General features: G+C 44.9%; 1 protein-coding gene across 1 annotated transcript in view; it reads left to right on the top strand.

Moving 5' to 3' along the window:
* Positions 1 to 24,377, top strand: part of SYNE1 (spectrin repeat containing nuclear envelope protein 1) — a 994,076-nt gene that overhangs the window by 762,036 nt on the left and 207,663 nt on the right. The window contains exons 112-116 of the mRNA XM_033936910.1: positions 4,795 to 4,950; positions 9,567 to 9,722; positions 13,583 to 13,753; positions 14,601 to 14,734; positions 22,001 to 22,205. Coding sequence (XP_033792801.1) covers positions 4,795 to 4,950; positions 9,567 to 9,722; positions 13,583 to 13,753; positions 14,601 to 14,734; positions 22,001 to 22,205 — 822 coding nt within the window. The remainder of the gene's footprint in view (positions 1 to 4,794; positions 4,951 to 9,566; positions 9,723 to 13,582; positions 13,754 to 14,600; positions 14,735 to 22,000; positions 22,206 to 24,377) is intronic.

Genomic DNA, 24,377 nt, shown 5'->3' with positions numbered 1-24,377 from the left:
AGATCCTATCAGGTACAGTCTTCTCAATTTTTGAAATATAATGCAGATTTTTCTGTAGAACTTGAGACTCGGGCTCAGACCAAGAGTTTGCAAGGTTAGTCACGGGATTGTGGTAATTAGCCTACGTCATACATTTGCTGCTATGTAATCTTCTCAGGTAATCTTAGTATTGTAACATTATACAGTATACATATTGTGTGGTGTGGTTAGTTTTATTTATTGATTACAAGTATTTACATATACCAATTGTGTGCTGGTACATAAATATATATATATTTATAATCATTATTATATATTTTGTACTGCTTGCTATTTTTCTAAGATTTGTTTATCCTTCATTTTCAATAAGGCAGCAGAGGGGTGAACTGCAGGGACTTATAAAGGTATTCTTTTCCCTAGTTATAAGTCCAGGATAATTTTTGCACTGAAATTGTCAGTGTAAACTTTCATTTATTCCACTTTATGCTACAGAACTTTTAACTAAATAGAATGTCACTCAGTCTATTTATTTGTGTAAATATATTTATTAGATTTAAAGCAATACAGAATTCACATCATGTTACCCCCTACATTTCTGGCACCTATGTTTGAGGAACTTCTTTTAAGAGTCGACGTATGGATTGTCTTATTTTGCAGCTGCCATCTTTGAAAGGTGTAAAACATAGATTGCTATATGGTCAAGCCTTAGTTTTTCATGCCATTAGAATTTGAAATCTTTCGCATGATATTCATTTTTTAAAATCTTCTTTATTGAATTTAGGAGATTGATTTGATAGTTTTACATAAGTCACAATAACTTTCTTTTTATAGTTGTACCACTGTTATGCTTTGGTCTCTTTTGTTACCTGCCTTGCACCTTTTCTAAGGGATTTGACAGGATATAAGCCTCTAGTATAGTATAGTAATAAAAGATAGCTTTTCATTCAGGGCTGGAAATGCTCAGTGGATCTGGTCACCAGAACAAGGCCAGAGCAGGGAACCCTAGCCAGCAGGATGAGGTCTCAACCAAGAGGTATACTAGCATGAGGTTAAGGAAAGTCAGAGAGGCCTGAAGGAAAAGAAAGGAGCTACCAGGATGGATCCCAAAACTGGTGAAGAGCGTTTCAGTGCTTTATTGCCTGAAGGTAAGACAGGTTTTCTTACATGATTAGTCTGCTATGGAGAGGTTGAAAGCTTTGCAAACCTGCAGGACAGAACAAGCCTTTCTTATGTCTGGACTTAACTTCTTTGTGTTGAACTCTGAGCCTATCTGATAAAGCTTGTGTTACATTTAACCTGTGATCAGTGTTCCCTCTAAGCGGGCGGGTGTTGTGAGCAAACTTTTTTCACCGTGAGCCAAAAATATCGGGCGCCAGCAAGTTATGAGCCAACTCGCCCGATTCTCCTCTCGCCGCCCTGCCATCTGCCGTACGCCTCTTCCGATTGTGCGCTGTGACGAGAAACGTGTGCGCTGCGATGTAATATTTTGTGCGCCAGCGCAGCTTAGCGGGAACACTGGTTCAAATGGTTTTATTTATTTCCCCAAATTTATTTTTGTTATACGCATTGAAAATATTTGATATTGCGTTTAAATCAAAATCTCAATAAACTTGAAACGAGTGCCCGTGAGATTGTGGGAGGGTTAAATACTCAAAACTTAGAAGTTTTTGCTACGCCAGCTTTCTGGTATCTTTACATACAGTGGCGTACCTAGCATATGTAACATCCGGGGCCCATCATTTTTTGGCACCCCCCCCCATCTGTAAGAAAAACATGATTTTTAGTAACAAACCACACGTCACACATGAGTACCTAGGAAAAGGCAGCATCTTACATATTGCAGTGAGCAGTACATCAATACACCCATTGTAAAACTAAACAAGCCAGACCAGCACAGATCAATCCTACACCGTCAATCCTAACAGAAAACACACAGAACACAGAAAACACCTTCGCCTAGTAAGGAATATGTAATCACAAACTAACCCCTCCCTCTTTTACAAAACTGTAGTGTGGATTTTAGCTACGGAGGTAACAGCTCTGATGCTCATAAAATTCTGAGCATCAGAGCTGCTACCACCAAGGCTGGTGCTAAAAACGCTTCACAGTTTTGTAAAAGGGGGGATAAAATAAAAATACATAGACAAAGGTTAAATTGAACCAGCAAGAAGCTGGACTCTGCATACAATGCTTCACAGAAACAGTGACACATGTCTCCTAAAGCAATAAATAAATAGAAATTTTTTTCTACCTTTGTCTTCTGTGGTTTCTGCTTTCCTCATCTTCTTGTAACTCTCTTCCTTCCATCCACTGTCTGCCCTCTCTCTTCCCCTATATGGCATCTTCTCTCCTTCTATGCCCCTTCCAGAAACTGTATGCCTCCCCCTTCCATCTCTCCTTTCACCCCATTGGTCTGGCATCTCTCTCCTCGCCTTCCCTCTCCCACACCTCTCCTCATAGTCTGGTATCTCCCCTTCCCTGATTCTCTGGCATCTCTCTCCTTTCCTTTTCTTCCATCTTTCGCTCCCCCTCCATGCTCTCACATCTCCCCCTTCCTTTTCCCTTAGACTGGCATACCTTCCTCCTACGCTCCAAGCCCTGGCATCTCCTTTAATTCCCTCCCTCATCTTCCTTCTCCCTCCAGCTGGGTACCGCAACACTCTTCCCTGCAGCTCTGCACTTCCCCACAATTGCCATGCTTCGGTTCCTCTTCTTCCTTCCTTCCTCCCCCCCCCCCCCGCGGGACCCTGCGGCACCATCAACTCTTACTCCCTCTAATGTCGGCCCTGCAGCTCCAGACTTCCTCGCACCTTCTCCCCTCCCCCTTTGGATCGCTATTATTTTAAATGTTATAGCCGCGGAGCTGTATCCATCAGTGGAGATGTCTAACCTCGGCCTGCCCCGGAACTCTTACTGCAACAGTGACTTCCTGTTCCTGCCTAGACGGGCGGCTGCTGCAGTAAGAGTTCCGGGGCAGGCCGAGGTTAGACATCTCCACTGATGGATACAGCTCCGCGGCTATAACATTTAAAATAATAGCGATCCAAAGGGGGAGGGGAGAAGGTGCGAGGAAGTCTGGAGCTGCAGGGCCGACATTAGAGGGAGTAAGAGTTGATGGTGCCGCAGGGTCCCGCGGGGGGGGGGGGGGGGAAGGAAGGAAGAAGAGGAACCGAAGCATGGCAATTGTGGGGAAGTGCAGAGCTGCAGGAGCTGTTATAGCCGCGGAGCTGTATCCATCAGTGGAGATGTCTAACCTCGGCCTGCCCCGGAACTCTTACTGCAGCAGCCGCCCGTCTAGGCAGGAACAGGAAGTCACTGTTGCAGTAAGAGTTCCGGGGCAGGCCGAGGTTAGACATCTCCACTGATGGATACAGCTCCGCGGCTATAACATTTAAAATAATAGCGATCCAAAGGGGGAGGGGAGAAGGTGCGAGGAAGTCTGGAGCTGCAGGGCCGACATTAGAGGGAGTAAGAGTTGATGGTGCCGCAGGGTCCCGCGGGGGGGGGGGGAGGAAGGAAGGAAGAAGAGGAACCGAAGCATGGCAATTGTGGGGAAGTGCAATCCCCCCAATGCGTCCCCTTACCTTACCTCCCCTTACCTTTGCGACGCGTGTGTGCGCTGTGAAGAGAAACTTGTGCGCTGCGATGTATTATTTTGTGCGCGAGCGCAGGCCAGCGCAGCTTAGCGGGAACACTGCCTGTGATGTGCTTGATTATTTAAAGGCCCCAGACTAAAATGCTTGCCCTCAGTGCTACAGAAGGTAACATTTGGTTTTATGTGCTAATTTTCTTTCCTTGAGTCCTAGCAGCCCAATCTAGAGTCCCACCCTGTTGGGTTGAAAATGCTGGTTTATTCTTCATCCAGGGAAAAAGATACAGTGCCTTCATATAGGATTCCGTCCTAAAGGGGGAGCCTTCAGAGCAGCTTACAATCTAAAATGTGAAAAGGAGGGGGATAGCAGGAGTACAGTAGATATTGGGGAGAGTGTGGTGCAGTGGTTAAAGCTACAGCCTCAGTACCCTGAGGTTGTGGGTTCTAATCCATTCTTCTCCTCGTAACCCTGGGCAAGTCACTTAATCCCCCCCCCATTGCCCCAAGTACATTAGCTAGATTGTGAGCCCACTGGGACAGACAGGGAAAAATGCTTGAGTACCTGAATAAATTCATGTAAACCGTTCTGAGCTCTCCTGGGAGAACATTTATAGAAAATTGAATACATAAACAAATAAACTGCAATTCTGATAGGAAAGAAAAAGTGGAGCTAAAACATTAGGATGTGCTATGCTGTGGCTCAGGCCCACTGCGGCTGCACAAAGAGAGAGGGAATTTAGCAGAAAAGTTATTTTGGGTTTTAAAAAAATCTATCCAGGGATGTCTGCAAGCCTAGGGATAGGAGTCAGTAATTCCATAAGTAGGGGCCTTGGACAGCAAAGGAGGACTGCCTAGTATGCTCATGAATAAATTTGAGATAGCTGGGCGTGACTAACCTGTAACTAACCTCTAAGTGAACATGAAGAGTTGCAAGGAATCAGACAGCGGGAGAGGTAAAGGAGTTCACTGGAAGAAAGTATAAAGAGCTCTCTGCTTAATACAGCCAGGAAAGGACAGTTGAGGCCTTTAGAGGTAAAATCATTGAAATCTGTGAGAATGCAAATGACCTCAGCTGACCACCGTTTATAAGAGGAGTCTATTGTAAGGCTGTGTGGATTCCTGTATTACTTTGTCAGATAGTAACACATCAACTGATGACAACACCTTGCATCATCTGCTTAAGAAATATGACACGTCGGTGTTTTGCTTTTGCCTTTCTCCAGATTCAGATCCTGGAAGGCTTACTCGAATGCTGGACAGAATATGACTGCAATGTGCAGTCTCTGAAGAGCTGGTTCAAAGACCAGGAGAAGAGATTGAAGAAACAGCACAGCATTGGGGATCAGGCATCAGTTCAGAATAATCTGAAGGACTGCCAGGTAATCTTCCTATTATACAGCTGTTATCATATCTTTATGTAAACCAGGATAAGCAAAAAGGTATTGTGTATCCACCTTCCATATACTCATACATTGCCTTATATCAGCGGTCTCAAACTCGCGGCCCTCCAGGTACTATTATGCGGCCTGCGATCTGTACGCAATCTCAGAAGTGCTTTCTGCTGTCGATCACTGGTGCCAGCGCCAGCTGATTTCCTGCCTTCTGCCCCGATCGCCAGCGCCGGCGTCAGCTGACTTCCTGCCTTCTGCCAGCGATACGCTGCCAGGACTCCTCTTCTTCTCACCCCGTACCAGCAGCGGCAGCTCAGTGTGATTTTAACTTAGTCACACATCTGCTGCCTAGCTTTAGTTTAGCTTTAGCAGCCGTGGGGCCTTGGCTAGGCTGTCCCACTTTGATGATGCAAGGCAGGCCAGCCTAGCAAAAGCCCCGAGGCTGCCTGATGAAACAGAGGCTAAAGCTAAACTAATGCTAGCGGCAGCTGTGTGACTAAGTTAAAAGTACACAGTGAGCTGCAGAAAGGAGAGGTATTGCTGGACAGGTGAGGAGGGAAGGGAGAAGGGGTACTGCTAGACAGGGGGAGCAGGAAAGAGAGAAGGGGTACTGCTGGACAAGGGGAGGAGGGAAGGAGTACTGCTGGACAGGGGGGAAGTAAAAGGAAGGGAAAAGAGGTGTTGCTGGATCTGGCAGAAATGGGGGGAAAGGAAAGGTGCTACACACTGGAGTGGATGGTGAGATGGTGCATGGGGAGAGAGCATGTTGGGTTGGGGGGTGGGAAAGATGGATGCCACTCAAGGGAAGAGGCAAGGACAGAGAGAAAGCGTGTAGGAGGCAGAAAATGTTGGACTCATGGAGACGGCGAGATGGATGGGGAGGATAGAAAGGAGGGAAGGAGAAATGTTACACTGAGGAAGGGGGAGAGGGCAGAGAGTGAAAAGTTGGACTCATGGAGGGAGGGAGAGAGATGTTGGTTGGGGGAGGTTAGGAGGACCTGAGGAGAAACATTCTGAAGAAGAAGTGTGGACTGGTGGAAAGGGGGGGAGAGAAATGGACTGGGAGGTGGGCCAGAAAGGAGAAAGGGAAGGAGATTGACTGCAGGGGGCAGAAAGGAGGAAGGGAAAGAGAAATGTTACACTAGGGGAAGGAGAGAGATGTCGGACCATGGAAATAGGGAGGGAAGGTAAGACTTGGAAATGTAGATTTTGAGAAGAAAGCAGAAAAATGGAAAAATTGAATGTTAAGTTAATGCCAAAGATGGATGCAAGGCAGAAAGTGAAGAGGGAGCGAAAACCAGTCAATAGACAAGAAGGCCTTGGAAACATAGTTAAAAGCACAGAAAAATAAAGTCACCAGACAACAAAGATAGGGAAAATGATTTTATTTTCAATATAGTGATTGAAATGTGTCGGTTTTGAGAAAGGGAAGATGTTAAACTTTAACTGTGAGGGCCACAGAAAAAAATATTTAATGTCTTATTAAAGAAATGACAATTTTGCATAAGGTAAAACTGTTAAAGGAAAGATTTATAAACTAAAAAGAATTTTACCTCATGCAAAATTGCCATTTCTTCAATAAGACATTAACTATTTTTTCTTTTCTGCGGCCCTCCAAGTACACACAAATCCAAAATGTGTCCCTGCAGAGGGTTTGAGTTTGAGACCACTGCTCTAAACAGAGGGAGGAATGCCTCAGTCACTAAAATATATTTTTTTAAAAATTTTAAATTATGGTCAGAAGAGTTTGCACTATTCATTCTTGGCATCATTTACTTTTACTAAGCTTCAATAAAAAAGTAGCCTTAGCACATGCTTATACATGTCATTCTCTCATGCTAAAAGCCATAGTATGAAACATAGATTGCTATATTGCCAAGCCTTAGGGCCTGTTTTACAAAGCCGCAGTAACGGCCCCGAAGCCCATAGAGATTTAAAGGGTTTCGGGGCTCTTGCTGCGCGGCAACCACTAGCATGGCTTTGTAAAACAGGCCTTTAGTTTTTCATGCCATTAGAGCTTGGAATCTTCTTGCACATGATATTCATTTTTCTTTATCTTTTTATTGAATTTAGGATATTGATTTGATAGTTTTACATAAGTTATGATAACTTTCTTTTTGTAATTGTACGACTGTTATGCTTTGGTCTCTTTTGTTACCTGCCTTGCACCTTTTCTAACGGGTTTGACTAAACTAAAACTAAGGGGTCCTTTTATGGAGCCGCGTTAGCAGGGTTAGCGCGTTACACATTTCTTCACGCGCTAACCCCTGCGTCCGTTTCATAGACAACAACGCGGAAGACAAAGGCGCGCACCGACAACTGAGCGCAAGACGGAGGTGCGCGCCGAAGAAAATTACTGTTTTTAGGGTCTCCGACGGGGGGTTTTGTTGGGGAGCACCCCCAGTTTACTTAATACAAATCGCGCCGGCGTTGTGGGGGGTTTGGGGGGTTGTAACCCCCCACATTTTACTGTAAACCTAAAAACAGGGAAAAAGTGAAGTTTTCAGTAAAATGTGGGGGGTTACAACCCCCCAAACCCCCCCACAACGCCCCCACAATGCGGTGCGATGTGTATTAAGTAAAGTGGGAGGTTGCCCCCACACCCCCCCCCCCGTTGGAGCCCTAAAAACAGTAATTTTCTTCAGTGCGCGCCTCCGCGCTGCGCTCAATTGTCCGCTCGCGCCTTTGTCCCAGCGCGCTTTTGACCTGACACCCCGCGGCCGGCTAAAAAACTAATGCAGAAAAAAGACCTGATGATAAAGCAGAGTTAATAAGTTTGGTAAGAGATTAAATGGCCTGAGTAGGAATTTTCTCATATAGATATGAAGGGAATGGATCCAGAGCACATTTGCAGGATCTTAATTTATGACACAGGTTTGTAACCTGGGCCTCAGATACAAACTCAAAGGCTGACCAGATTCTAACTGCTGGAATTGCGACTGGATTAGTATCACCCAACACCAGAAAATTATTAGAAACTAATGATGGAAAAGAGTCTCTTATAACAGCAACCTTTTCGTTAAAAATTTTTGCTATAAACCTCTAGTATAGTATAGTAATAAAATATAGCTTTTCATTCAGGGCTGGAAATGCTCAGTGGATCTGGTCACCAGAACAAGGCCAGAGCAGGGAACTCTAGCCAGCAGGGTGAGGTCTCAACCAAGAGGTATACTAGCATGGGGTTAAGGAAAGTCAGAGAGGCCTGAAGGAAGAGAAAGAAGTCACCAGGATGGATCCCAAGGCTGGTGAAAAGCGTTTCAGTGCTTTATTGCCTGAAGATAAAACAGGTTTTCTTACGTGATTAGGCTACTATAGAGAAGTTGAATGCTTTGCAAATCTGCAAGACAGAACAAGCCTTTCTTATGTCTTATGTTTTTATAGGTGGTAAGGGCTTAACCATATGTTAATCTGCTACCGTGCAGCAGTGTAGGTGAGCTAACTGATTAGTGCAGAACACACAAACTTTCCACCCCCTGAATCACTCCTAGTGCTAAAAAATAAAGTTTATTAGTGCATGGGAAGTGTGTGCAAAAATTACTGCAGGATGCCATAGCGTACCCCACAGTAAGCACTTAAAAAAAAAAAAAACTGCAATAAGCACATGTTGGTGTTTTCCATAGATTAGTGAAAGGGTTCCTAAATTACATAGAGCATTGTGGATTTTTCCCAACTTGATTTAAAAACACTCACTCAAATATATTAGTCTATTTAAGTTTCTTCATGATTAATCTCCCTACTAATATTGTATTGAAATCAAATATTATATTTCAACTTGACTTCACTTTTAGAGTTTTGGGTATTATTCTGGATTCCTGGCTCAGTTTTAATGACCAGATAAATTCCTTAGCAAACAAATGTTTCTTTAGTTTGTGCATGCTGAGGAAAGTCAGGGCACTAGTTTATCAAGAACATTATCCACTGTGTTGGCCCAGTTGGACTACTGTAATTCTATTTAGTTGGGTATTAAACAGGGCAGTTTAGATTGTCTCCAAAAATACAGCGGCCAAACTTATTTTTGGAAAGAGAAAGTGCGACCATGTTTCCCCATTGCTAAGAAAACTCCATTGGCTTCCGGTCCATCATAGGATACAGTTCAAGTGTGCATATGTGGTTTTCAAACTTTGTGTGGTGTGCATGTGTGGTTTTCAAACTCTTTGATTCCCCTTAGTGGGAATTCCCTTAGATCCTGCTATTCAAGAATTACAACAATTCACAAATTAGCATTTCCTTCTCTGAAAGGTATTAAATGCACTGGGAATCTTTTACTTTTAAATTGGTGAGAATTTGGAATGGACTTCCAGATTCTCTAAGACTGGTAAATCAATTATTTCAATTTCGAAAAAGTTTAAAAACCTGGTTGTTTTCACAATAGTTATTTGATTTTAGCTGTCGTATAGTAATTTTAAGCAATTCAACATACTTTTTTCTAACTTTTTCCATCCATCTAATCTAACCAATTTCTGTTTTTATCCCACAGTTTTTACTTGTAATGTTTCATTTTTTAACGAACTGTAAACCGAGTCGAGCTTCTTAGGGAGTAGATTTGATATATAAAATGAAGATTAGATTAGATAATTCAATTTATGGAGTTTATTTTTAAACAGGAACTGGAAGAAATGATAAAATCTAAAGAAAAAGAGGTGGAGAGAATGGAACAAAGTGGTATTTCCCTGATCCAGAATAAGAAAGAGGAAGCATCTGTGGTTGTAATGGACTCCCTTCGAGAACTTAATCGTGACTGGGCAAATCTGGAACATAAGGTAAGAGAACGCAGATGAAGGGTTTGGTAAGATAGATTCTTAAAATTACTGTGCTTGAAAAAATTCATTCTTCTGCTTTCTTATCTATCTTAAACATTTTGGGCCAAATTCTTTATATGGTGCCCAAAAAATCAGCAATTCTATAAAAGGCTCCCGTTATATATAGAATTGCAGTTAGCAGCCATACAAGGCATAACATTTAGGCACACCCATTTAAGTCAGAGAAAACCAGGCCTAAATGCCTGCTCCTAAGTTGTGCATGGATTGGGCATATTCTATAACAGTGTGCCTAACCTTCAAGAATAAAATTTGAACTGTGATGTATTTTTATGATTTTTGTATGTCTTGTATTTACTGTTTCAATAAATCTACTTTTAATTTTTTGTTTATTATGTCACTTTATGTTTTTAAAAAATGTAATATTCTGCCTTAAGTATTGACAGATCCAGGCAGTTACAATTTAAAAAAAATCAAAAATCAAAACTCTGAAAAACAAGATAGGACTGATTAAAAAAGCATACACTCAGGTCATTCCAACAAGATAATCATATCAACAAATACCTTCAGTATTCCTGAGGACATCCAGTGATAGTGTTGTTCCCAATCAATATTATATGTTTAGCATGGGATATTAAATGCTAGTTGGAAAAATATGTTTTTAAAAGAATTTTAAATTTTCTAAAATTTTCCTCAAGTCGAATATATTTAGGAAGTTGATTCCAGGATGCTGAAGCACATTAAAATAGCTTTTGACCTTGTAAATTCCCATTTGGCCCGTTTAATAGATGGAACTATGAGCCTCTGATCCTGTGATGACCAAAGGGTCTTATAATTGAACAAAAAAAAATATGTCTAAAAACCTGCCCAAGTCGGCACTTAGACGATCTAAAAGACAGGTTGTCCAAGTGTCAATAATTGAAACAGGTTTTTAGACGTATCCAGAGACTTTTTAGGCCTCTGAATCCCGCTGTGCGCCCAGAGCAGAAAGGGGCATTTTTGGAGGAGTGGTTAGGGTGAGATGTGGGCCAACTTAGACTTACCGTATTTTCACGCAGATAACGCGCACCCGTGTAAAACGCGCACACGGGTATAGCGCGCAGAAACCACGATTTTATGTACAAAAACTTTTGTATACCGCGCTCACGGGTATACCGCGCATGCTGCCCGACTGTCCTTTCGCCCGCCCTGCCCTGCTCCCAGCTCTGTAAGCATGCGCAATGGTCTGAGCATGCTTGCCGCTTAGTTTTCACTGGTCGGGTTGGGCCCATGTGCCTCAGGCCGCGCCCCCAGGTGGGACCTAAGGCTCCAGGGCCTATTCTGATTGGCCCACGCGCCTTAGGCCCCACCAGTAGGCGGAGCTTTGGGACGGATGGGCCAATCCGGCCTCATTCCGTTGTTGGCTGCCTGCCGGACAGGCGGGTTTGGCTCCCGTCTGTCTGGCCAACTACCAAAGGTACGGGGAAGGGGGGGTGGGGGTGTCGTGGGGGTCAGCCAGGGGGGTCGCGGGTCGGCTGGGGGGGCGGTCGGAGGTTCTTGGGGGGGGGCGGTCGTTGGAGGGAGGGGGGTTTGCGTCGAGGGCAGGAGGGCCTGGAATCCCTCCTGCCCGTAATGTAGTGCGGGGTGGGGGTAGGGGGTCGCCGTGGCCAGGAGGGTTTGGGCTCCCTCCTGGCCCGATATTGTCGGGGAGTTGGGGAGTCGGCCGGGCAAGAGGGCTTGGGCTCCCTCTTGCTCCGATCGTGGATACGGGTGCGGGTGGGAGCGCGTGCGAGCGGTCGTTCAGGGTGGGGGTGCGAGCGGTCCTGCTGGGGGGGCTGAATCGGGCGTCGGGCGGGGTGGGAACTATGTAAAAAAAATTTTGTATAACGCGCGAGGGGTATGCGCAGTAGGTAAAAACGCGTATAACGTGCGCGTTATATGCGTGAAAATACGGTAGTCATCATGCAGAAATAATGAAAGGTTTGATGAGACTGCTTAGATGGAACTTATACGTAGTGACTTAGGTGATCTAAAACCAGGTATAAGTGCCCAAAAGGTATCCAAGGGGCTCCTTTTACAAAGGTGCGCTAGCGGTTTTAGCGCGTGCTAGCCGCTACCGCCTCCTGTTAAGCAGGCAGTAATTTTTCGGCTAACATACGCTAATCCGGTGCGTGCGCTAAAAACGCTAGCGCACCTTTGTAAAAGGAGCCCAAAATGACCAGATAACCACTGCAAGACAAAATAAAGACCCCCACACACTCCTTCCACCCCCACCCCCATGTTCACTGACCTCCCTCACAGTGCCACAAAAAATCAGAATACATACATACATACCTGCCTCCAGAACATCAGAACCTGGCATAGGAAAGCCTAGTAGAACTTCACAGAGGTAGCTTAAGTAGTCTGGGGGTGTGGACTAGTGAACCATAGAGATGAGGACCCAGGCCCATAAGCCACTCTAACCACTACATTCATGGTGGATAATGTGAGCCCACCAAAATCCCACTCTACTGCCATATAGGTACCATCTGCAGCCATAAGGGCTATTGAGGTTGTAGACAGGTGAGTACAGTGGGTTTGGGGGAGGGGGGATCACCATGAGCTATAAGGAAGTTGCGGTGAGATGTTTATGTGGCAGCCTTTTTATGACATTCACAGTAAGGTGCCCCACTGCTCTGTTGCCATGTCTGGGTGGCTAGTCCATCACAATGCTGGCCCCTCCCATGTCCAAAAGGTCATGTTCTGGACCTTTCAGGTGTGGATGAATATTTGGATGAGAATGTGGTATAAAGATAGACGTACTGGCGATCTGGACGATAAACGCCTGGACTTACAGAGATGATTTCTGAAAAAAAATATTTTGGACGTACTTTTTGAGAATGGACCTTTTGAGGCTGCCGACTTTGGGCGACTTTGGTCCAAATCAGACTTGAACGTTTCTTTCGATTATGCCCCTCTAAGGGCCTGTTTTACAAAGCCGCGCTAGCGGCTGCTGTGCGGTAATGGCCCCGAAACCCATAGAGATTTAAAGGGCTATGGGGCTGTTGCTGCACGGCTTTGTAAAACAGGCTGTAAGCGTCCAGGAGGTTGTGTATGGTATTATTAATGAATGTAAATAATCAGGTGATAGGATTCATTTTAAAGCTTTAATATTGAGTCAATCAGATTTAGGCAACCAATGATAATGTATAAAGAGAGGAGTGACATGGTCAAATCTTTTATTACCCAAAAGATATATGGTTATATACTGTAGGGTTTGCAAACTTCTCAGATTTATTTCTGAAATTCCCATATATGTAATGTTACAATAATCTAGTTTTGAAACTAGAAAAGCATGAATCAAAGTGTGAAATGCTGATTCCTCAAAGTAATGTCTTACTGATCACAAAAATCTAAGGGCATTGAATGTTGTACACCACTATGTTGGTTCCCAAAAAGCAGTGTAGAAATTTATAATTTTTATTTATTTTCTCTGTAATTTGATACATGGTCAAGTATGGGAAAAAAAATCCCGCAGATCAATATGTTTCCAATCCTATGTATCTTATGTACACCTATCCTTGTTAAACCCCCCTCTTTTACAAAGCCTGATAGTGCGGCCCGATGCGGTAAATGCTCCAATGCCCATAAGGATTGAATGGTCATGGAAGCATTTGCCACACGACACTTGCTCATGCAGCTTTGTAAAAGAGGCCCTAAGTTGATTTCCTCCAAACCTCAAATAAGACACACAGAATGTTTCCTCTTGCTACATGTATAAAGCCCAATGGCATTAAGCTATTCATCTTTACAAATTATTCAAAGAGAATAATGATGAAAGATCAGATAAACATCTTGGTATTTATCTTGTTTATTTGCCTTTTTTTTTTTTTTTCTTTAATCAGGTTGGCCAGTTGAAGACATTTCTGCAGTCGGTGCTTGATCAGTGGAGCATATACAAGGATGCTTATGATGAACTGAACAGCTATCTGATGGAAGCAAGATATTCCTTATGCCGCTACCATCTGTTGACAGGTTCCTTAGAGGCAGTGAAAGTTCAAGTGGAGAATCTACAGGTGAAAAAAGGGTCAATCTTTTTAATATGGAATGTAGATGCATGACCTGATTCTAGCTCTAGTTATTTTTTTTAATGATAAATTTATTCTTGGTTAGTAAATATAAAAATAACATGGAAAATAAGGTGATACTGATTATTTTTTTATATGCTTTCTTGGGATTTTTCCTTGTATTCTTTGGGATTGTAACAATTTTGAAAAGGCTAATAAATAAAGAAAGAAAGATATATAGTTTTGTTGGACTAATTTAATACATTTTTTAAAAATTAGCTTTCAAAGCCAAAACCACCTTTCATAGGTCCAGATCCTATCAATAAAAGTAAAGCATATTAACATGCCAATACTTTGTCTCCTAATCACCCATCTCCCTCTCTTGTCCCTCCCTCCTGCCGCTCTCCCTTTCTCTTTAGACTGTCAATGGAATGCTTTTATGTGACACTTATACTGTACAATATATACTCAAATATAAACCGAGATTTGTAGTCCCAAAAAGCAGTCCAAAATGGGGATGTCAGATTATATTCGGGTTTGTCTCTAGCCACCTTTCAGCAGCAGCAGCAGCAAAATTTCTCTCCTCCACCGCCCCCCAACCTCAGTGACTGGCACTCCAGGCAACAGTGACAGAATTCCTATGAGTGTCGGAGCTAATACCGCTACAGTTGGTGAAAAAAAAGCCTAATGCAGTTTTGTAAAAGGGGTGGGGGGGGGGGGGTAGTATGGATGAGCCATATGATCTTTATCTGCCGTTGTATGTTCTGTGTTTCTAGATTGAATAAACAAGGCCCATGCATGCACTGTCAATAAGAAACCATTAACAGTTTTCAAACAGTTTGTTTTTCTAATGCAGAGCCTTCAAGATGAGTTGGAAAAGCAGGAGAACAGCTTGCAGAAGTTTGGTTCTGTGACTAGCCAGCTGCTAAAAGAAAGCAATCCTCCAGTAACTGAAACTCTGAGCAACACTTTGAAAGAGGTCAATATGCGGTAAGGACTAGGCCATTTCAGTGTGGCTGGACTTTCCAGTAGTCTTTTTAAGACGTTTTTATCGTGCCACGCTCCATGTAGTTTTAGGAAAACAATTTTCAGACCATTTTCTGCTGATAAAAACTGCTTCACTTCTGTGCAAAACCTCATTACTAAGCAAGTACAATAGGTATTTTTTTCTGTCCCTAAAGGGCTGACAAGTTTGTACCTGAAGTAAGGTAAAATTATGTTCTTACCTGTTAATTTTCTTTCCTTTAGAAGCAGCAGATGAATCCAGAGACAAGTGGGAATAGCTCACATCGACCAGCAGGTGGAGATAGAGAAACTGATTAACAGTTGGTCTTATAGACTGGTGTTCCTCCTGTTCATTCAGTTATGCACCTTGCCCAAGCATCCTGAGAAAGGAAAATGAGCATCCAAAAAACTTAATTCCAGTATTAAACATTTAAATCCGAAATGCAAGAATACAATCACCAACAATACCCCAACTGAACAACCTAATAGACAAACAGATAGACCACCGGGGTGGGGCTCTGGATTCATCTGCTGCTTCTAAAGGAAAGAAAATTAACAGGTAAGAACATAATTTTACCTTCCTTAGCAAAGCAGCAGATGAATCCAGAGACAAGTGGGATGTAGCAAAGCAAACTCAAACTGGGTGGGAAGCCAATGCCGCCTCTGCAATCACCAAAGCGCCAAAGCTTGCCTCCGCACAGGCAGCCACGTCCAAACGGTAATGTTTTGAAAAGGTATTCCTAGACGACCAAGTAGCCGTCCGGCAAATTTCCTCCAAAGACATACCCCCGGACTCTGCCCAAGACGTAGCCAATGCTCGAGTTGAATGAGCACGAAGTTGCTCCGGTACTTGCTTCCCCGTCAACAAATAAGCCGAAGCAATAGTTTCTTTGACCCAACGAGCAATGGAAGCTTTAGACACAGCCATACCCTTGTTTTTGCCCGCAAATAACACGAAGAGATGATCCGACCGCCGAAAGTCATTAGTCACCCCTAAATAATGTAGAACCATCCGGCGTACATCCAGTAGACGCAACAACGAGAATCGTTTTCCCCAATCCTCCTTCCGAAAGGCCGGGAGGAATAAACTCTGGTTCATATGGAAGGAAGAAACCACCTTAGGAAGGAAGGACGGCACTGTCTGCAGAGACACTCCAGCCTCCGAAATACGCAAAAAAGGTTCCCTGCAAGAAAGCGCCTGCAGCTCCGACACTCGTCTTGCAGAAGCCATAGCCACCAAAAACACTGTTTTCAACGTGACATCCTTCAAAGTCGCCGCAGACAGAGGCTCAAACGGAGCCGCTTGCAACCTCCCAAGGACAAGTTTAAGATTCCACGCTGGACAGGTTCGCTTTACCGGCGGGCGGATATGGTGAACCCCCTTGAGGAATCGGACCACGTCAGGCTGCGATGCGAGCGTCGAGCGAGACACCCGGCCCCTGTAACAGGCAATGGCCGCCACCTGAACCTTCAGAGAGTTATAGGCTAACCCTTTAGATACGCCCTCCTGCAGAAAAGAAAGAATAGCCGACAGAGATGCCTGGAAGGGCGCAATCCTTTGCCTTCCGCATCATGACTCAAAAATTCTCCAGACTCTAGCATAGGAGGCAGAAGTAGAAATCTTCTTAGCTTGAAACAGAGTGGCAATAACCTGTTCCGAATAGCCCCTCTTCCTCAGCCGCGACCGTTCAATAGCCAGGCCGTAAGACCAAATTGGGCCGGATTTTCCATGGAGATCGGACCCTGAGTCAGTAAGTCCGGAGTCACCTGGAACGTAAATCGATCGCCTGCTGATAGTTGAATCAGATCCGCGTACCATGGCCGACGCAGCCAATCCGGAGCCACCAGGATCACCCTGCCCTGAAAGAGAGAGATGCGTTGTAACACTCGCCCTATCATTGGCCAAGGAGGAAATACATACAGAAGGGAATTCTGAGGCCACGGGAGAGCTAACGCGTCCACCCCCTCCGAGCCCCTCTCCTTGCGTCTGCTGAAGAACCGAGGCAGTTTTGCATTCCGGGATGAGGCCATGAGATCCATCTCTGGAAGCCCCCACCGAAGGACCAGTAGATCGAATGCCCGAGTAGACAGCTCCCATTCGCCTGGATTGAGAAGATTTCTGCTGAGGATGTCCGCTTGAACATTTTCGTGACCCGCAATGTGAGCCGCTAATAGAAGAGGAACATGCACCTCCGCCCACTGAAACAGTATCATTGCCTCTTCGGCTAACTGAGGACTCCGGGTACCCCCTTGACGATTGATATATGCCACCACCGTGACACTGTCCGAAAAGATCCTGGTCGAACGGTCCTGAATCAGGGACTGAAACGCCCGAAGCGCAAGCCTGATAGCTCTCAACTCTAGCAAATTGATTGAACACTGGGCCTCCTCCGAGGACCACACCCCCTGTACTGAAGCTTGCAGGCACTGAGCCCCCAGCCCAGAAGACTGGCATCCGTCGCAATCACGACCCATTCTGGCGTCACTAGCGGCATGTCCCGGAATAGATGGAACTCGTTTAGCCACCAGTGCATGCTGCGAGCCGTCCGAGGACTCCACTGGAGACGCAGATTGTAGTCCAGAGATGCCGGGGACCATCGAGAAAGCAGAGACTTCTGTAATGGCCTCATGTGGAACCGAGCCCAGGGCACCACCTCCAGAGTCGCCACCATCGAGCCTAGTACCTGTACATAATCCCAAACCCGAAGTCTGGGCGACCCGAGAAGTAGCCGAATCTGAGACTGCAACTTCTCTCCCCGGTCTCGGGGTAGAAACACCTTCCCCAGACAAGTGTCGAACCTGACCCCCAGATGCACCAAAGACTGGACGGGGACAGAGAACTCTTGGGAAAGTTGATGATCCACCCCAACGACTGAAGGAGAGAGATTACTCTTTGAGTCACCGACAAACTCTCCTGCTTGGAAGAAGCGCGGATCAACCAGTCGTCTAAGTAAGGGTGTACCCGAATTACTTCCTTGCGGAGAAAAGCTGCCACTACCACCATTACTTTTGAAAAGGTGTGGGGAGCCGTTGCAAGGCCAAAGGGCATCGCCCGAAATTGATAATGCTGGCCCAGGATCGCAAACCGCAGAAACCGCTGATGCGGAGGCCAGATCGGAATATGGAGGTACGCCTCCTTGAGATTGAGGGACGTGAGAAACTCTCCCGGCCTTACAGCTGCAATAACCGAGCGAACCGTCTCCATACGGAAATGGCGAACACTGAGAAACCTGTTGACCTCTTTGAGATCCAGCACCGGCCTGAACGACCCCCCCTTTTTGGGAACAATGAAGTATAGGGAATATATGCCGAGGCCCACCTCTTCTGGAGGCACCGGCACCACCGCCCCCAGATCCCGAAGCACCTGAAGAGTTAAGCGGACCGAGTCTCCCTTGGCCGCCCCATTGCACGGGGACACCAAGAAAGAATCGGCGACGGGAGAGGCGAATTCTAACTTGTAGCCTTCTTGAATAATGCCCAACACCCACTGATCTGACGTGATTTTGGCCCACTCCGCCAAGAAAGCCGACAGCCGTCCCCCTAAGGGAAAGGCGGAGGGAGCCAGGACCCCGTCATTGTGGAGTGCGGTTCGCTGGGGCACGGACTGGCTGGGCTGAAGGAGGTTTCGTCGTACGAAAGGAACTCTTCTGCTGAAACCTAGGTCTCGAAGAAGAGAAAGAACCAGATGTGGATCTGAAGAATGGTTTACCAGACCTGTATCTCCTAACATCCCTGAAACGCTTTCTAGACGACGAGGACTTCAAAGGGGGCCTAGGCCTGTCCTCCGGTAACCGCTGAGTTTTGGTGTCACCAAAATCCTTCACCAATCTATCTAACTCTTCTCCAAACAATAAACCCCCTTTAAAAGGGAGTTTCACAAGCCGAAGCTTGGACGCCGCATCTGCCGCCCAATGACGGAGCCATAAAGATCTGCGAGAAACCACTGAAAGCGACATCTGCTTTGCAGAAGCGCGAATAATATCATATAAGGAATCTGCCAAATAAGCCAAACCTGATTCCAAATCAGCCAGTTCCGAAGGGACAGAACCCCCGGACTCCATCAAATTATCCGCCATCACTTGAGACCACTGCAGACACGCTCGCGCAGCATATGAGCTGCAAATCGCGGCCTGTAAGGTAACAGCAGCCACTTCAAAGGACATTTTCAGTGAAGATTCAATCTTTCTATCCTGGGCATCCTTCAGCGTAACTCCCCCTTCCACCGGCAAGGTAGTCCTTTTGGTAACCGCGGCCACCAGAGCATCAACCCTGGGCAATTTAAACCTCTCAAGTTCGGTCGGGTCAACCGGATACAAGAGCCGCATGGCCTTTGCCACCCTTAAGCTGGCCTACGGCATATCCCATTGCGCCGAGATAAGCTCTTGCATGGTTTCATGCACCGGAAAGGACTTAGGCGGCCTACGAGTACATGCCATAAGGGGATTTCCCGACACCTTAGCATCTTCCTGTGAGATGTTTAAACCCTGCAACGCCTTTGAAATTAAGGAAGAAAGTTCTTCCCTATGAAAAAGACGCAGAGCGGAAGGGTCATCCACTTCCTTACCCGGGGGATCCTCCGCTTCCCAATCCAAGACCTCACCTTCCTCTAAAGACTCAGGAAGAGAAAAAGGGGATACTGTAATAGGATCCTCCTCGTCCGCGGTATCGAGTCTGCGCTTTTTTATTACCGGCGACTTCACTGGAAAATATCATTACCAGCAGTCGCACCAGCATTAATATTATTGAAAACAGAAGAGGTAGACGGCATAGGAAGGACCGGAAAGCTCACAGGCACCGACTGAGCAGGCTGAGAGCTCTGCAACATGAAAGCCCGATGCATCAGCATAATGAACTCAGGTGAGAACGAGCCCAGCCCAAAAGCCGCCGAACCAACCTGTTCAGCGCTGGAGAGCGGAGCCGCGGCTCCTTCTAGCGCTTCCGACTCCCCGACAGCTGCCGAACTCCCCTCAGCCGCGGAAGAGCCCTGCAGCAAGACCGAGTCGACCTCGAGGGCAGGGGACGTCGAGCGCGCCTTCCTGACGCGGGAAATGGCTAAGTCACACGCCTGCAAAAAAGAATCTTCTGCCGGTGTATCTGAACACCCGGCTGAGCAGAATCCCGACAGTGTTCGGCGCTTCCCACAGCGCGAACACCGTTGACTAGACTCAGCCGCCATCACCCGGTCCGGCCAATTTTTTTTTTTTTTTACACGAAGAAAGCCGCCGCCGCCGTCGCCCTCCAAAACAAACCGGCACTCGTGAACGAACCAAGTACAACAAAAGAAAGCAGAAATCAACTCACCACCACACTCTCAAACTGCCCCACATGAAGCAAGGATATAGCTGGTAATTGTAAAGAAAGCCGACTCAAAAAGGCCCAGCTCAGCACAGGCAGGAAGCTTTTTTTTTTTCTTTTTTTTTATGACTGGAATGAAGAAAAGAACACCGCAGAGTCCAAGGAAACCCCTCAATCAATCGGAGGGGAGGGTGGAGAAGGGACCTGGGAGGGCCCAGGTGTAGCTCCTAAAGCCGGCACCAATCAGCCAGGCACCCCTGTCCTGCTGAAGAGAGCTAGTCTCAACAAAGGAGTAGAAATGAACACCAATTCACCAATTCACCCGGCAAAGCCGGAATCCAGGAGCTAGAGAAATAGCTCCACCCCTGCTGGGAGATAGAGCAAAACTGAATGAACAGGAGGAACACCAGTCTATAAGACCAACTGTTAATCAGTTTCTCTATCTCCACCTGCTGGTCGATATGAGCTATTCCCACTTGTCTCTGGATTCATCTGCTGCTTTGCTAAGGAATGGAGGGTTAAGTGACTTCCTCATGAACTCAAGAAGCTGATTTGAGATTCAAACCAGGCTTTCCTGGTTCTCAGTCTACTTCTCTAACCATTAGGTTCTCCTCTACTGCTGGCAACAAAAATATATCTTGTCTTGTTTTGAGTTTCTGAAACAGCACTGCCAAGCTAGGGCATATGTTAAATTATAAAAATATCTTCTCATATCCTTTGAAGAAGATTTTGTACTTTTGCCTTTAACTTTCTATATCCTTGAAGCAATTGCTGTTTAGGGAAAAAAAAAAACCCACACACCATGTGGTTTGGGGAACCCTGGAAAAATCCCAAGGTTGATTCTGCCACTCTGCTATTTTCAAATGAAAACTTCCATTTACAGCTGTAGATTCTGCAAATGCACTATAAATGTTAATAGTTTTCTTTCTGGAATTTTTGAGAGATGCAGGGAAGATCCTTATTACCTTAGAACCTCTTCTATCAAACTGTGCTAGCAGTTTTTAGCGAAGAGATCCGCGCTGAATGGCCCACGCTGCTCCCGACGCTCATAGGAACTCTATGAGCGTCGGGAGCAGCGCGGGCCATTCAGTGTGGCTCACTGTGCTACAAACTGCTAATGCAGTTTGATAAAAGAGGCCCTTAGGATGAGGCAGAAATATACCTGGTTGGATTGTGAATAATCCATGGGGATTTCAAGTTTCAAATTTATTAAATTTGATATTTTGCCCAATATAAATACCTAAAGCTCTTTTACCGAGCTGTGGTAATGCTGCTGTGGTAAATATACCGAAACCCATAGGAATTGAATAGGCTTTGGTGCATTTACCGTGGCAGCATTGCTACTGCGGCTTTGTAAAAGCAGCCTTAAGTGGTTTACAAAAATATAAAATAATAGATACACAACAAATATCAACACCATCAAATAACATCCAGCAAATAATTTTTGGTTGTGGTTTGGTTTATTTATAATCCGCCTTATACAACACATTCATAAACATACATGAATAACATTTCAACTATTTTGCAAAAATAAAAATTGACACCACCAAATTACAAAATTAGATTGACATATCAACATTAACATCGTCAAACAACCCTGCCATCCCAAAAGGATCCATTCAATGGGCAAACGTAGTAGTCATAACAAAGCCAATGAAGTTATACAGTGTATTTCATGTGTTGGAAACAACAAACCTGCTGTGTCCTAATTGTCCCAGGCACCAATTGGTCCTAAGTACCGGCAAGAAATGCCTGTCTTAAAAAAAAAAATGATTGTGTTTTTAAACCAGCCTTAAACTTCTGGCAAAATCCCTGCCTCCTGTATGATTGTCTGTCATCTAAAATTAACGTGATGGTTTGTTATTTTAAAATTTAACCATTTATATACCACTTATAAAGTTTTATATCCTAAGTGGTTTACATTCAGGGACTTTATCATATGGTCATTTTTGGCAGGTGGCATAACCTACTGGAGGAGATCGCAGAGCAGCTACATTCCAGCAAGGCCTTGCTGCAGCTCTGGCAGAGTTACAAAGATTACTACAGCCAGTGCTGCAGCTTAGTCCAGCAGCAAGAAGAGAGGACCAACGGGCTGCTGAAAGTGGCCACAAACAAGGACATTGCAGACGATGAAGTCACTGCTTGGATTCACGATTGCAACGTAAGTTCTGTACAATGAAGTTTAAAAGTTTTGAAGTATTGTCTATTATTTTTGATTCTGTATCTTGAAATACTTCATGCAAATGTAACTTTATTATACAATACAATACAGGTATTTCTGTACTGCAACTACCAAACGATTTTTGGTTCAGTGTGGATTAACAAAAGAATATTAACCTGTCAGGACTGGGGATTACAACAATCAGAGGTTTATTCTTTATAAGTGCAAGATCCTTAATCTGAAATCCTTGGGTTATTAGAACTTTTCAGATTTTGGAATGGTAATGTTAAGTCAGAAAAAGACAGACCAAAAAGACCATAAAATTGCCACCAGACCTTTTTTTAATTTCAAAATAAAGCAAACATTAAACACTTCACAACTTCAAGCACATCTAACACAAACATGTTCCAAACTATGGGACCGGAGTAATACCTTCAAACATAAATGAAATGTCATAAACATAAGATAATAAGAATTGTCGCTGCTGGGTCAGACCAGTGGTCCATCGTGCCCAGCAGTCCGCTCACGTGGCAGCCCTTAGGTCAAAGACCAGTGCCCTAACTGAGACTAGCCTTACCTGCGTACTTTCTGGTTCAGCAGGAACTTGTCTAACTTTGTCTTGACTCCCTGGAGGGTGTTTTCCCCTATGACAGACTCCGGAAGAGCATTTCAGTTTTCTACCACTCTCTGGGTGAAGAAGAACTTCCTTACGTTTGTACGGAATCTGTTCCCTTTTAACTTTAGAGAGCGCCCTCTCGTTCTCCCTACCTTGGAGAGGGTAAACAACCTGTCTTTATCTACTAAGTCTATCCCTTCATTATCTTGAATGTTTTGATCATGTCCCCTCTCAGTCTCCTCTTTTCAAGGGAGAAGAGGCCCAGTTTCTCTAACCTCTCACTGTACGGCAACTCCTCCAGCCCCTTAACCATTTTAGTCACTCTTCTCTGGACCCTTTTGAGTAGTACTGTATCCTTCTTCATGTACGGCGACTAGTGCTGGATATATATATACTGGTGTCTTTTCAGGTTTCCCAGGCAAGGGGTGTCTCAATCATATTAGGTTATGGACCCTCCCCCCCCCCCCTTATATCCTGCTTAATGCTATTATTGGCATAACCATCATCACAGTCATTGGCATAAAAAAACTCCAACCCATATATGAACTTACATATAGTACTGCAGTACAGAGAGGACGCTCACCACTGTAGCCAAAGGTGCACAATGGTTAAACTTATCTGGTGCAACTCTGCCAATCAGGGCTTTCAGTTTCCTTCATACCACACTCAAATTTTTCTATACATTGCCCAAAATACAGTTCAGCTCCATACAATTTCTTGTTTCACTGGTCAAATCGGCTGCTTCAGGGGAAGACATATACCTCATGCACAGGGGGGGGGGGGGGGGGAGGAAGGGATGTCTCTCCTCGCTTTCTTGTGGTGCCGTAAGCCTGGAACAGACTGCCTGAATCAATATGTCATACTCTGTCCCTGGCAATGTTCAAATCCAAGCTAAAGGCCCACTTTTTTGAACCTGCTTTCAACTCTTATCTCCCCCTCACTGCTGTCAGATACCTATACCCACTATAATCTCCCCAACCCTGAAATGTCCTGTCTAAATTAGATTGTAAGCTCTTCTGAGCAGGGACTGTCTATTGTGTGTTAGAATATACAACGCCGCGTACGCCTTTCAACGCTATAGAAATAATAAATAGTAGTAATGTCTTCCCCTGAAGCAGCCGACTTCAGGGAAAACAACTGGCTTCACGGGCAACTAGGAAAGTGGCGATAGTGCAAAAGCATCACCCAGAATGTTTTTTAGGCCTCAACAAGGAAATCGATCTGTATGATATGTTTCACTCTTAATTTTCTTTTTGCTATTGTTGGGTTTTTTATTTTGTTTTTTTTCCCCCAGAAGCTTCCTTCTGCTCATTTGCACTTCTAGTTCAGTGAAAACCAGAGCTGAAATCTAGCACCATGAGCCTTCATTACAACTACTTGGGATTTTTACCCTGTTTTATATTTCAAGTTTGGTCATCCAATCCCTATAACATATGGATCTGGAATGGCCAAGTTGTCGTCCCCTCACACCCTGTCTAACCCATCCCCAACCCCCATAATTACAAAATCCCCTCGCTGTGCATGCTTATCAAAGCTCATATATCCTCAGCAATAAT

This window comes from Geotrypetes seraphini, chromosome 3 (genome assembly GCF_902459505.1).
Source record: "Geotrypetes seraphini chromosome 3, aGeoSer1.1, whole genome shotgun sequence".
Taxonomy (NCBI): Eukaryota; Metazoa; Chordata; class Amphibia; order Gymnophiona; family Dermophiidae; genus Geotrypetes; species Geotrypetes seraphini.
The sequence above is the reverse complement of the archived record's forward strand: the minus strand, read 5'-3'. Positions and strand labels throughout refer to the sequence as shown.